Raw genomic sequence first — 15,489 nt, forward strand, 5'->3', positions numbered from 1 at the left:
ATCTCACCAGAAATAATAATAATCAATGCCTTCAGGTGGTCTTAAGTAACAACTCAGCACTAAGTATTAAAAATGAATGTTACTAAAAAATTTTATATATATTTTAGAAACTATAAGAACTCTTGAATTAATACACAAGATGTGCTAGAACTTAATATGAAGCATGAGAGAAAAATAATAGTATAACTCAAAGCAAAAGATTACTCACCGACGTTTTCATTTTCCCCTGGAGGAAAACAAAAAAAGGAAAAAACTAAAATTTCCTCTGAATTAAAAAAAAAATCGAAGAAAAACAGAAGGACCACTTGTTTTGTTTTGTTTTTTGAAACACATTTACTTTCAAGTGATTTATACTTTTCAGTGGCACCTGGGTGGTTCAGGCAGTTGGGTGTCCAACTCTTGAACTCGGCTCAGGTCTTGATGTCAGGGTCATGGGTTCAAGCCCCACAGTGTGGAGCCTACTTAAAAAAAAATTATTTAGATTTTCAATTCCCCCCAAAATAGGAAATATTTTGCATTCCCTGGAAATCCCTAGAAAAAACTTGAGTTCAACCCTGCTGTCTCAATTCACTGGTTTCTATAAGAAGGGAGCTTGGAAGGAGCACTGGATTGGAAGAGTTGTGACCTTGGGCAATTTGCTTGTACTCTTAATCTCACTGTCTACATCTGTGCAATAATTGTTATGAGAACTTAATGTAAATTACCTAAAAGAGTGCCTGACACATAACTGACTCTCAGTAAATGCTAGCTCCTTTTTCTCCTGTTTTTTTCCTCCTGTTTTTAAATGATAATGCAGATTATTTCAAGAGATAGATTTTTAAAAATAATTTCTTTCCTTGAATGAAATTCATCAACTAAAACTGTACTAGTAGGTGAATGATTGCCATTTTGCTATAAAATTATAAAGCTATGGACAATTTGAGAGACAATAATACATCAAACAGAAATAAAAAGTTAAAACTCCAAAATTAAGCCCTTCTGATGTCCCCAGGGGTACCCTGTTTCTTTATGTATAGTTAATTGGTAAGAAATAATTAAAACAATAACTTAAATTTACGTAACAATTTATGGTTTCAAATATTGTCATTTAGTTGGTTTGATCCTCACACAGACAACATCATAGAAGTTCATGGAAGGTGAATGATTGGCCCAAGGCCAAACTAAATTAATACTATATAGACAGAATAAAATATAATGTTATTTCTACTCTCAGTTCTATTAACCATTAAGTAAAGAGAGAAAAGGAAAATCAAAACTAAAATGATAGATTATTTAAAAGTTAATGGAAGGGAAAATGTATCAAAACTGTTCTTAAATGGTTTTTAGTGTTAAAAAATAAAAATTGAAAATAAATGAGCCATGTATGTATCTTAGAAACTAGAAAAAAGGAATCAAAATTAAATCAAAGGAAGTTAGGAAGCAGACTTTAATAAAGACAAAAGCAAGTATGAAAAAAATCAACAGCTAGTGTTTTTGAGAAGGAAATCTTCTTGAATAGACAAATGCATGACCAACCTGATTAAGGAAAAATTAATGAAGGTACAAATATAGAAATCTGAGTTTAACTTTCCAAACATGGCTGCTCATATTGCTTTTCAGATTTCTTAGCAAAGAGAGTGGTGCTCTGCTCTCCAATCTTTTTATGAAGTTAGCAGATCCTTAATATCAAGCACCTGGTAAAGATGCTGTATTTGTTTGCTAGGGCCACTATAACAAAACACCACAGACTGAGAAGCTCAAACAACAAAAATCTATTGTCTCACAGTTATGGAAGCAGAATTCTGAATTCATGGTGTTGGTAGGGTGGGTTCCTTCTGAGGGCTGTGAGGGAAGGATCTGTTCCCAGCCTCTCTCTTTGGTTTGTAGATGGCTGTCTTCCCCCTGTGTCCCTCCATATCATCTTCCCTCCATTCCTATCTGTATCCAGATTTCTTGGTTTTATAAAGACACCAGTCATATTAGATTGGGGCCCAGTCTGATGGCCTCATTGTAGCTTGATCACCTCTGTAAAGACCCTACCTCCAAATAAGGTCAGATTCTGAGATACTGGGCGTTCATATCCTCAACATATGAAGTTGTGGGGGGACATAATTCAAACCATCACAGATACCCTTTGTCTTTGATTAGTTGGTCATTTGCTTTCACGGGGTTTTCCTAATAAAACTTCGGAAGAGCCCACACCATTTTATGAAAGCTTTTAGACAAACTATGTAATTTTGGAGCTGGAATGGGCCATAGAAATCTACTCTAACAATACCTTTATTCTATCACAGAGTAAACAGTCTCAGAGATATTGGGTGACTTTCCAGTCAATTACCTCTGGCTTCCTGGTGTGACCTCTTCCAAATTCTTCACACCACTGGAGGGCTACAGGGAGACCCCGGTCGGTATTGGGCCGGTGTTGGGGTCTCTGACTTGGCAATGTGGCACTCCTCCTATCTACTTGTTCCTCCTAGTGTCATGCCTTCCTATTAAGCACGACTTGCTTTGGGCCTGGTCAGATGAACGCACCCACCATTGCCTCTGATGGCTTCTCTGCCTTTATACAGGTCCGTTGGAATATTTAAGCAGTTTGGTGTTTGGGATTGTAAAACTTCCCGTGGGGATAAGCAGACTTGTGCTTGTATACTTTTAGCCATCTGGGCAATACCAAAGGCTTATTGTACTTGATTTGGAATCAAAGGTAGTTTTTTTCAGGACTGTGTTATCACCACTCACACTGAGGAGTCCTCCAGTCTCGCCATTCTTATTAAATTGCTATTTACTTGAAGGAGAAATGGTCAATCGTTCTCCAACCAAAGATAGGTAGTCCCAGACACCTACATTTTTATCAGGGAATCTAGTGATTTTTTAGGTAATTTTCACACCACACTTTGAACAACAACAAAGAAACCTGCTCTAAATCAACACATTGATCATCAATTTTTAAATAGCTACTACTAGGAATGATTGTTTTATTTTCCAATAACATCATATTTTACCAAATCTAAGGGATTTTTTTTATGTAAGTCACATCGTTACTCCATGTGTCACTAAGAAAGAAAAAAATATCAATAAACTATGACACAGAGCCTTAAGGAAAGTTGCTTTGGACTTCTGTGAATTATTCACACCAGCAACTCATCCCTTTGAAATTTTTGTTCAGAGGGATCTGGCAATTTCTTTTACCTTAAGTCACATTACTAGGCCTGTGATAAGCAAGACTTTTCCACAGAAGTACCACAACTTCTTCCACTTGAAGTTACCTTTCTTATATCCTCTAATGCAATAGAATGTTACTTTCCAAGAAAATCTGGAAATTGCTGTCATTCCTCCAATAGTGAACGTCTGCTTCACTGGTAACAAATACATACTTCACACCTGTTTACGTGCCATATTTGTATGCACCAACTTGTATGTTTAAAGCCAAATCATACTGTGGCTCTTTAAAAAAGTATAGGTTTAAAAAATAATTATTAAATGGCAGTTAAACTCAACACATGATACCACTCAAATATTGTTTCAAAAATTATATGATGCCCAGCTGAAGAGACCTTATTAACAGCTGGGACCAAGTCCATGTACACTCTGACATTGACCACCTCAGTTGTGCATGCTGCCTTGTGTATACTTCTCATAAGATGTGATTAATTAGAGACACATCTCCATTCAGAGCTGGGAAAATGTGGTGGGGGTGGGGTGGGGGAGATCTCAGAATCCACGTAATATGGTAATACAACAATTTACAATGGAAACTATCCTCGTGCTAGATGCTAGGGTAACATAATGAGCTAGAGCAGCAGTTCTCAGAATGTAGTCCGGGGACCAGGAGCATCAGCATGAGCATCACCTGGGAATTTGTTGCAAATTCTCAGGTTCCACCCTAGAGAGTCTGAATCAGAAACTCTGGGAATTGGGCCCAGCAATCTGTTCTAACAAGCCTTGAGCCTGATGCACGCTCAAGTGTGAGAACTACTAGGTTAGAATGAATGGGAAGTCAAAGGCAGGGAAGGAGGCCTCCCTCCACATTTATAGAGAAATATTTATTAATACAAATACACACACTCACACACCTCTTATTGAAACTTGGTTTACTCAATGTAAGAATTTATATATGCAATTCTTCAGATGACTACATTCAAATAGATATATTTGAGGGCACCTGGGTGGCTCAGTTGGTTAAGCATCTGCCTTCGGCTCAGGTCATGATCCCAGGGTCCTGGGATCCAGCCCCACATCGGTCTCCCTGCTCAGTGAGGAGCCTGCTTCTCTCTCTGCCTGCCACTCTCCCTGCTTGTGCTCTCTCTCTCTGTCTGTCAAATAAATAAATAAAACCTTTAAAAAACAAAAACAAATAGATATATTTGATATACAAAAGGCCTATGTTTTATAATGGCCAAAAAAAAATCCTTGGTATATTTTATAATTATTATCCTTAGTGATCTCCCTCCCTTTGTTCTCTTCGCTCCCCTCTTTGCTCCAAACTATCCTGTCTTTATAGTCTTTTCCCACCTTCCCTGTATCACCTAGATTCAGAAAAATCTGCAATAACAGGATAGTTCAAAATTCTCCCTTTTACACTTTTCTCAGGCCCTCTTTTCCTCCCCTTTTCCTGTTTTTAACTTTTCACCCTTAAAAATGATAGTAGTTAATCCTATAAAAGTTGAATCCCCAAATTAAGGGATAGGGAAATACATTTGAACAAACACCTGTAAAACGTCACTGCTCGAGTATTTGGATCTGAGGAAGGTATAGTTTAACTCCTGTCCTCTGTCTTTATAATATGTAAATGGTAATATGTGTTGTAGGATAACTGGAAAGCAGTTGCTAGAATATGTAATATTTGGACGTGTCATTTCATTTTCTATTTTAGAAAAGAGAGTCTCAAAAATCACGTTCAGCTTATTGGCTTTAGTGTTATCTGACATGCTGTGTATTCTTCTTTTGGGCTCAGATATAGATTTTTCTCCTTTTAAATTGTTAATACACATCTAGTAGAAAAAAAAAGAAACGAGATGTTCCTTTGTTAAATGTTCATTGCGATATCCCTATTGGTTTAAAACTGTAAGGTTTATTCTCTCAGGAGAAACTGATTTCAGAAATAATTATGTCTGTACTGGAGTCAAACACATAATCCATTGTGAAGCTGAAATCACGTTGGGGGCTCAAGCTCATAATATCAAATAATAAATGCATTTGCATTCCATGATCCTTGATGAGGGATAGAATTTTAATAATCAGTCTTCCCTAAAAACATGCATATTATACAGAGTTTATTTTGTAGCAGAATTTCTTTTTAGTTTGTGGTGAAATGTATTTTAAAGTCTTGGAGAAAAAATGAAGGGGGAAAAAGAGGACAGCTACATTTTTTTGAACATGATTTTATAAGCTTATTTGCGTAAGTTTAAATTTTGTTTCTTTGTGAATTCGGTAGGAAATATCACTGGAATTTTAAAGAAACAGCGTAATCAATTCTGAATTTACATCTCCACCCCCAGTGAAGTAACCTAGTTTTCCATCATTTTTCTTGGCTCTGTCGGCTGGGAGGCAGCATCTACTGACAGTCACTGTATTGTTTGTCAGTTTCCAGCGAGGCGCACAGTGAGGGAGGGAGTGCAGTCCGTCCGCAACTCCAGCGGGCGGAGGGCGCAAGGAAAAGTTTGTGAAGGTTCCCACTCTCTGTAACAAAACTTGTGGCAGGTTCACGTACTTCTCAGCTCTTCATACCTTTATTATACAGAAATTACAGACTGAATTGACTTGCTAAGAAACATGCTTCTCGGTAAGTAACGTAACTTTACAAGAGGTAGATTTGTTCTCAAGGGATAGGAAATATATGTACGGAGGTATACTTGGCTTTGGCTATAGTTTTCCAGGTTTGTAAAGATTTCATACAGTGCTGGGCAATACCATGATTAGTATTATTTGTCCTATGAGGATTTTAGTTGATGAGCTATGGCAACTTAGAATGATCTTGGACATGTACGTGTAAATTAAAGAGGCAGCATGACTAGCATAACTATAGTTTTTTTCCCTTCCGTTAAGCGAAGCCTAACATTTGAGGGGTTAATCAGTAGTTGTTATAGATGACAGAGTCTTTGTGATCTAAATGTTAATATGACTTCTGGTTTAAAAGTATGTTGGACTATCCATATGTTGTTAAAATGCTATGATATGTCCTCTAAAAAAAGACCTGTTTCTACATGATTATTTTATTAATATTTAAAATATATGGAAATGCCTAGATTGTCAGTTTAAAATGAGTTTCAAGTAGAAGAACACTGAAAAAGTGAAATGGTAAGCATATTTTAGCAATATTCACAATTATATCTTACACGTTACAAAATATTTTTGAAGATAGACTTTGCACGCATTAGTCTTAATAGAAATCTGGAAAAACCTTTCACAGAAGATCTGATATAGGAAGCTTTCTCACTTTATAGAAGAACATAATTAGAATTTCACTGGAAGCTACATAAACATTTTAAAAAATGCTTCATAGATAAAATGCTTCATTTATTGTCAAGTTAATATTGTGAAGCACTGGCTGAATTTTATGCCTTGGATTATTTATTTGGAAAACAAACATTTTCCTCCTAAAATATGTCAGTAAGTGCACAACGCATTAAGGAATTTTCCAGTTAATAAAGGCTAAGCAAACATCTGAAATTTCTAGGAAATTAAGTGAAAACATCTTTTATTGCAATGATTATACTTTGACCAGTTGTACACATTACTTCACATGTGAGAACAATTTTAGCCTTTATTTGGAGTTATTCATTATGTCACTATTTAGGGATATTTGATAACCCATTTGGGACATAGTAAACATGACTGTGTTGGTAGTTTAAAAGATAAATTATATTTGTACTTCATTGTCAGTGTGTTTAAATAATTTAAATATTAGATCGGTCTCCATAGAGAAAGCCTAAAATTGATGTTGTATCTTGGAGGTCAATTTTTGCTGTAATTTCAAGCCTATTTATTATTCTGCTTGGTAACAGTATACTGTTATGGAAGAAAATACTGGTCTAGGAATGAGGTGACCCAAGCTTGGGTCCTGGCTCCTCAGTACTGCTCCTAAACATTGGGTTAGCTCTTCTATAAATCTATAAAATTACTTCTTAGAGTTTTACTTTATTTTTGCTATTCCACTTCTGCCCTCTTTGTTTTTGTTATCCTGTCATGTTGGCAGTGGTATATAGGTGTATAAAACAAATTGGAAATTTTAAACAAGGATTTTTATTTTAAGTCCAGTTAATTAACGTACAGTGTTCTATTAGTTTCAGATGTGCAACATAGTGTTTCAACAATTCTATGCATCACCCAGTGCTCATCATGACAAGTGCACTCCTTAATCCCCATGGCCTACTTCACCCATTTCCCCCTCCCCTCTGGTCACCATCAGTTTGTTCTCTATATTAAGAATCTGTTTCTTGGTTTGTATCTCTCTCCCTCTCTCTCTTTTTCCCCTTTGCTCATCTGTTTTGTTTTTTAAATTCCATACATGAGTGAAATCATATGGTATTAGTCTTCCTCTGACTGACTTATTTCGCTTAGCATTATACTCTCTAGCCCCATCCATGTCATTGCACATGGCAAGATTTCATTCTTTTTTATGGCTGAATAATATTCCATTATAAATATATATTACGTCTTCTTTATCCATTCATCTATCAATGGACACTTGGGCTGCTTCCATAATTTAGCTATTGTAAACAATGCTACAATAAACATAGGGGTGCATGTATTCCTTTGAATTAGTTTTTTTGTATTCTTTGGGTAAATACCCAGTAGTGCAATTACTAGATTATAGAGTAGTTCTATTTTTAACTTTTTGAGGAACCTCCATACTGTTTTCCACAGTGGCTGGCATTCCGACCAACAGTGCAGGAGTGTTCCTTTTTCTCGTCATCCTCGCCAAAACTTGTTGTTTCTTGTGTTTTTGATTTTAGAAGAACCTTGCTTTCATGTAGGGGCTCCCTTCATAATATAAGGTTCAATGCCATTGATGGGGAATGAGTGATGGAAATAATTTACTATAGTGGCCTTGGCCTCTGGAAAGTATACCTATGCTTGTGTGAAGTAGCCACCATTTTATTTATCATTTACCAAGGTAGTATATATGCAAATATGCATATATACATATGCATATTTTTCACAACCTTCAAAGTCAGAAAATCCTTACCAATACCCATCTTGAAGACATTTATTGAAAAAAAAATGATCCTTCAAGTGAAATCATCTAAACAGTAGCTTCTCACATGCAAAATCACCAAAAATAAAAAGTCTATATCCATTACCTCTCCATTTACCCAGGATTTCTCCATCTGATTGGAAACTAAAAGTTTACAGACTTGAGCCTTCCCATCATTTCACTGAGATGATTTCACTGTGGCTGAGGTAGCAAAGCATGAGCGGGAGTTTGAATTCTTGACAGGAGTTTGAATTCTACTTGTTCCTCCACTTCTGAGTGGTTTCAGGAAAAATTGCCCATCCTTTCTAAACTCATCTCCTCTGTAAATTTGGATACAAACGTTCATCTTATAGGATTGCTGTAAGGATCAAGTAGGTGATATTTATAAATGTAAACTGTCGTACTTGACCCTTTAAATTGGTGACCAATAGATGGTAGACAATTACTGTTGTTGTCTTATTAAATTATCAACTGTTGATTTCTATCAAAATTCACCCTACTTTCTAGGATTGCTGAAACTGTATGGGTTTTATGAAGTTTTACACTCCAGTGTTCCAACAAGATGAGTGAATTATTTTCCTGTGTGAATTTAGAATCAACCAGAACGAACTCTAAATTATAGTCGTGAGCTATAATTACTTCAATGGTTAAGCACATTTTGGCCTCTGGGAGTGAAAAGTTATATTTTACAGTGCATGTGAAAGAAGTATTTGTGAATTCATCTCTGTCTTCTATTCATACCAGGTTAAAATGAGCCACGGTGTCGAGCTGTGTCTTTGGAATGTTACATAAACTTACTTGTTCTTGGCCACATAGCAGTTGGGAATGTACAAACAGGCCTCAAAGGACCCAAACAGCAAATTCTTCACGGGCAGGAAACCCAATATTTACCCATTAATAAATAGGGTGATGGTCACTAAGGTGGCTTATGACTAAGATTTCTTGTTCGTCATGAATGGGAGCTGGCATTTTAAAGTACTTGGTGTTAATGCTTTCAACGGGACTAGACTGAAGCGGGGTTGTGCCACAGGCATTCTGGCACCAGAGGCTCTCTTCTCCCTCCCCTGCTCCCGTAGGAAGTGCCCTCACAGTCTTCTTTCCCTCTCAAACAGGTTTTCCCATCTTCTGTTCACACCAACATGCAAACGGCTTACAGTGCTTCACCAACATTTTCTAATTATCTGCGTTTTAACATACTGAAAAACTTGAAGCTAAAAATCTAAAGTCTTAACCTCATACCATTTTAAGTGGGTTGGAAGGTGTTGGAGTAATAAAGAAAAACAGAGAGATACATCCTCTAGATTATACATTCTCGATGCCCTCCAAGGGGCAAAAATTCATTCTAGAAGGTAAAAAAATCTTAACACTTCTTATGTATAAAGCACGGATGTACGTACACTACATAGACCAATACAGATGGTTTATCTGTGCTATTAAAATTTTGTGGGAGGTGTGAGTAAGAAAAGAAAAAGTCAAGAAGGGTAAGATAATGGAAAAAAAAAGCTAAGAAATGCTCCTCTAGATGAGAATTTTAAAGGACCCTGTTAAGCCTGCAGAGTACAAATTCTACTGAATTGTTGCTGAATGTTTTCAGAATGAAGTAACTTACATCCAACATAGTACTTACATTGAAAACCAGTATGTTGGGCGCCTGGGTGGCTCAGTCTGTTAAGCATCTGATTTTGGCTCAGGTCATGATCCCAGGGTCGTGGGATCCAGCCCTGCATTGGGCTCCCTGCTCCGCAGGAAGCCTGCTTCTCCCTCTCCCACTCCCCCTGCTTGTGTTCCCTCTCTTGCTGTGTCTCTCTGTCAAATAAATAAAATCTTAAAAAAAGAAAGAAAACCAGTACATATGTTCTAAGAAGTGAAATATGCTCACTTGTTGTACCTTTTACTCTCTTTAGTTATAAGAGCAAATACAGAAGAAAGACTTGAGAACAAGAAGTACTTGAATTTGAATTCCACCTCCTCTCTTATTTGTTTTGTGACTCTTGGGAGATCGCTTACCCTCTTTAAGCCTCAGTTCTTTTGTCTTTTGTTTACTTGGGGATCATAATGTCCACATTATGGAATTCCAGTATCAAAAGTACTAATCAAAATAAGGTACATAAAACCCTCTGCACATTGACTAATGCATGATAAATGCATGCCAATTACTAGCTATAATTCTATGTGTTGGACCTTTTTGTGTCACTTACCATCTTAAAATTGTTATGGAAAAAACAGAGATTTAAATTTGGGAGATAAGAGTATTCTTACCCATAAAATACAGAAGTCCCTCTAGGAAAAATGTTAATATTATCCATAAAAGGAAAGACAAATTTCTAGTTTTCCTTTAAGCCAGTGACCACACCTATTGACATAAATGAAAAACAGATAAAATCTATGGGGTGCCTGGCTGTCTCAGTTGGAAGAGCATGTGACTCTTGATCTTGGGGTCATAGGTTTAAGCCTCATGTTGGGTGTAGAGATTAATAAAAAAAATGAATAAATAAATAAACTTGAATTTAAAAAAAAACAGATAAAATCTAAAAATTTTTTTTGGTCAGAGGCAATCCTCTGCTAAATTAAACTTTTAACATCTATAGTTGCTAATGTAGTCTATTAAATGTAGAATGATTACTTTTTCTGGCAGTTTTGTTGAAATATGTTTCTTTAAATATTATTCAGCTGTAAAGTCATCGTTTCATTTCCCCTAGTACCATGAGAACTCAGTATCCTTTGGAATTGAGGTCTGTTTGTGACATCACTTTTGCCTGGAATTTCATTATTTCCTGTCTCTGCCCAGATAATATTTGCTTTTAGCTATTTACCAACATGTATGGAATTGTAGGCTAGAGAAGTTAATTGAAAGGAAGTAGTGAGAATCAGCCAGTACTTCAAATTTGAGAACTCAGGTGAAATTGGGTGAAATTCCATATTGATACAGCTCTTGAGAATTCATGTAGAATTGGGTGAATTTCAGTATCAATACAACTTTGTGGAAGACTGTATTTGTATTCTTCAAAGTGGTGTCCATAATTCTCTCTCTCTCCCTACCCCTCTACAAGTGATTGTTCTGCTTTTGTGATAACTACTAAAACTCTAACCTACTGACCTATTCCCTGGTTATTTTGATTTCTTTTACTTTATGAGGTTAATACTCTATACAGATGAAAATCCAATGGAGAAAGAAGAGTGCTTTCATAGTAAGGATTGTGATGTGGCAAAACAGAATAAATGAGGAACTCTGAGATTCATGGTATCCCTCCTTACCTTTTCAGCTTATCTTCTTTTGAGGTAATTTATCTTGTCAACGATGTTTCCATTTTTCTGTGATAGAAGTCCCTTAATAACAAATAACCACAGAGTAGTGTTCTCCATTCCAGAGTCTGGCTTTGTAAATGTTGGTTTTAACAGCAGAAAATAGGAGTTTGAGGAGCAGAATTAAGAGAATGCTATAGATAGGCAACATGTTTATCCAGCAGAAATAGTCCCCAAATAGGGAATTCAGAAAGCACCAAGGACACAGTTATTTAAGACTCTTCCTAGCTATCCTGGGAGCTGAGAGAACACAATTTCACAAGGTAGACAGATATCACATTTCAAAAGCATATGAGAAATCAAAGAACCTCATTTGGAATAAAATATATTGGCTCAGATTCTGTCTCCATATGTTTCAAAAATCATACTCCAGGAGGATTTTGGAAGAAGTTTTAACTTTAAAAAGTCATTAGGCTGCAAAGTTGGGTTAAGGATACTTATGTATTAAATGACACCCTAGAAGTTCAGGTGCACACGAGGTTTTCTCTAATCCACACAAAATCATCTCCTGTCTACTTGCTGCCATTCTACTGGAAGAACCTGAGAGCTTCTAAGATAGTAGGAGGCAAATGTTTCAGCACAAACGGCGAGATTTTTAAGATTGGGGACTGACCAGGGAAACGGTTTCCCTAAACCTGGAACTCTAAAAGTGTAATCCCCGGAAGATTAGAATAATCTTCACAGACTTCAAACCACAGCATGATGAGGTATTAATATGGTACTTTTCATCCTCCCTGTCTCACTTAAAACAGCCAAAGTGACTTAACCACAATGTCTCATCTAGGAAAGTTGGAATTAGAACCTAATCCACTACTTCTTTCCAATCGTTCACTGTGCTTCCCTCTGTCCCAGGTAGGGTGGGCAAGAGCTCTAGCCCAGGTGCCAGGCTGCTATATACCTGTGCTGGGAGGTCGTGTGATGCCCCCTATCCCATCCTTTAATTCTGTTTGCATCTCTAAGTCACCAAATACAAGATCTTCCCGTGTAGTTCACTTGAAAATTGGTGGAGTTAGACCCATGACCTTTTGCTGTTAAAATATTTGTGCCTCCTCTCACTCATGTGCATTTCTCTGCTGCTTTCTCCAGAAATATTTCAAAATAATTTAGAGAAACATCGCCAATTATTGTTCCTTTTCTTAGAAAGAATAAAGTGGCCTTGATTGATGTGTGGAAGTTGCCAGCCAGTCTGTATTTGTTCACCAGCCTGGGTATTGTTGAAACAAGAGAACGCTTGCCACTGCTGGTCACAAATTATCTTTGTCTTTTCCTTCTTTACCATTCTCTTGAAAACCTTATAGGGCACTTTCATGTGGTAGGAGGAAATAGAGATGGGTTGGTTTCATAATTGACTTGTGTCTGACATATTGGTTTTAAGTCTCATACAAGATAAGAAGGACCTGACTGTTCTATGGTGGATCAAACAGTTTGATTGAAAGCATAATCAGGTGGGTTTTCCAGAGAGAATTTAATGAGGGACCAGTTTGCTGAGGTGTGGTAAGGTTGAAGGGAGTCAACAATAGATGTCAAGGAGCCTATTGACCAACTATAAACTCTCCCATTCCTGAAGGAGAAGGGGGAGGCAGTTAATGGAGGTGTCTAAGTTTGGTGAGAGCTGGAATTGGAGGCTGAAAGGGAGACTACTCAACAGAAGCTGTTACTCTAAAAAGATGCCATTGCCAGATGCGGGCAAGGAGGGAGACTGAAAGAAATATTCCAACTTCTCCCTTCTTCCCATACAGAATGGGCAAAGAGTAGAGCAAGGATCTAGGAACTGAGAATAACCAGAACACATGGTCTCCTGAACTCTTTTCAGAACATCTTTCCCATCCAGTATTTAATAATTCGAGCAATAACGAATGGAAGTGTTCCTTTAGTGCATCATATTCCTCTGTAGGTTTTTTTTTTAATATTCTAGACATTGATTGGCTTTTAAATTTTTATTTGAGTTGGAATCCTTAATGCAAATGTTAATTGTTGAACTGTGTAGCAGTAATGCACAGGGTCTAGTGAGGGATTGGGATCTGTTTGCTCCCAAAAGAGATGGTTCCAACTTGTCATGCTTCTGCATTTTTGACCATGCTTTTCTGTGGTCTGCTGGTACCCTATGACATCAGCTTGTATGTGTCACAGCCGTCCATGTCTACAGCAACTCTAGCTCCTAGTTCTGAATTCAACTATTTTCATTTCTCTGTTCATTTAGAAAAGATATAACACCATCATTGTAGTCATTTGTGCAACACATCTTTCTTGAGCATCTATTCTGCTCAGTAAAGGCTCTAAAGATATCGAGGAAAGCAGAAAAGCCTCCTGCCCTTAAGGAGTTTATGTCTCAGTTTTCTCTAAGCTAAATCTTTGAGACCTCAGGGACTCTCTTAATCTTTAGGGGCACCTGGGTGGTGCAGTTGGCTGAGCTCCTGACTCTTGGTTTCAGCTCAGGTAGTGATGTCAAGGTCATGGGATCAAGCCCCAAGTCAGGCTCTGCACCCAGCACAGAGTCTGCTTGGGACTCTCTCCCCCTCTCCCTCTGCCCCTACCCCCTCCACACACACTCTCTCTCTCAAGTAGGTAAATAAATCTTAAAAAAAAAAAAAAAGAATCTTTAATCTTCTGATGCTTTTGTGAGGGATAAGGGTGGGGGTGAAGAGAGGCACATTTTCTGGTGCTTAGCTGAATTCTGAACTGTCAAGATTACCAGATAAATATGTGAGATATTTATGGTACTCTAGTATCATTGTTGTCAATCATTCAAAAAAATTATTCCTGAGTATTTACTATATGCTTGTATATGTAGCAATTGAGAAATTAATAAAATATCTTAGTGTTCAGGGTACTGCTCATCTAGCTGGGAAGCAGGTGTGCAATAACTACAATGGCTTGTCAAGGCCAATAGGTCTAGCAAATGATTCCATTGTTTTCGATGAGGGTGACTATGAGAGTTACAGTAATAACCATAATGCCCCATTTCCTGGCTGCTCAGGTGAGCAGCTTAAAGCTTCACTGTTAGTAATGTGTTGCTTTTATTTAATAGGAGTCCCATAAGTACTTACTTGTAAAAGTAGCATTTCCCAGAATCCACTGGCACAAACTGTTCAACTCTTTCAAAGACACATGAAACAGTTCCAAGCTCAATGTTAACACTGGGGATAAACCTCTGATTCTCAATTAGGGGATTCAGTAGAAGCTATGGTTTTAGAGATCATTGAACATGTACTTTATACTAGTAGTGTAGACCTGGACTCTGGAAAAATACCAAAAGTATGAAAACTGAAACCACATAATCATGAAAAAGTTGTCCTAATAGTGGTTGGCATTATTTATATATCTGAACAGCTGTAACTGGACTCTATAACTACTCATAACCCTTGCCATATTCCAAATCTCTGCCTTAAAATGCTTTGTCTAGGCCAGAGTTGGCTGATCCCTGACATGTTGAAAAGGATGCTCGACAACCCTAGTTTTAATCTGAGACTAAAATTTTCTCTGGCAGTACAGTTTTGGCATGCCCAATGAGGCTTATTTTTCTAAACAATAGAAAGAAACATTCCTATGAATGTATTTTTTTATTTCTTCCTGACTCTCTTTTCCCTTACTTTTTTCTGAGAAGAGCTGTCCCTCATAAAGAAAAGGGAGACTAATATTAGCTACTTCCCATGAGGAAGATGATCTTCTTCAGGTTCTCCACAATATTCACAGTGATAGGGTTCACACCTTAGCTCCTACTTTAACCCCAGCCTGTACGTGTGGTATTGTGATGTAGGTTTAGCACTCAGGGACCTAGGAGGCCTCTACAGAGCAATATTCGCATCCTCCTTTACCAACTTATAGGTCATATTTGGAGTTTCCATAGAAAACTTAGTCTCAGAGACTGTCTTATTAGAATTTGGGTTTTGTATTTTATTTATTTGTTTGTTTATTTATTTACTTATTTATAGTGGTAAAAGAGGTTGAGGGGTTTATGTGCTGTATAGTATAGTGTTTCGATGAGACTGGAAAAAATAAAAACTTATTTT

The 15,489-nt window shown here is 37.1% G+C and overlaps 1 protein-coding gene across 10 annotated transcripts in view; it reads left to right on the top strand.

Annotated features, from left to right (window-relative positions):
- ZNF385B (zinc finger protein 385B) overlaps positions 1-15,489 on the top strand; it is a 393,631-nt gene that overhangs the window by 196,628 nt on the left and 181,514 nt on the right. Inside the window, exon 1 of one of the 10 annotated variants that reach the window (XM_073881840.1) lies at positions 5,665-5,761. The exons of the other annotated variants lie outside the window; for them this stretch is intronic. Coding sequence (XP_073737941.1) covers positions 5,752-5,761 — 10 coding nt within the window. The 5' untranslated portion in view covers positions 5,665-5,751. Of the gene's footprint in view, positions 1-5,664; positions 5,762-15,489 lie in introns of those variants that run through there. 10 annotated transcript variants of the gene reach the window in all.

Source organism: Callorhinus ursinus, unplaced genomic scaffold, assembly GCF_003265705.2.
Source record: "Callorhinus ursinus isolate GAN/ISIS: 27379988/994484 unplaced genomic scaffold, GSC_fseal_2.0 scaffold2, whole genome shotgun sequence".
In the NCBI taxonomy this organism is placed as follows: Eukaryota; Metazoa; Chordata; class Mammalia; order Carnivora; family Otariidae; genus Callorhinus; species Callorhinus ursinus.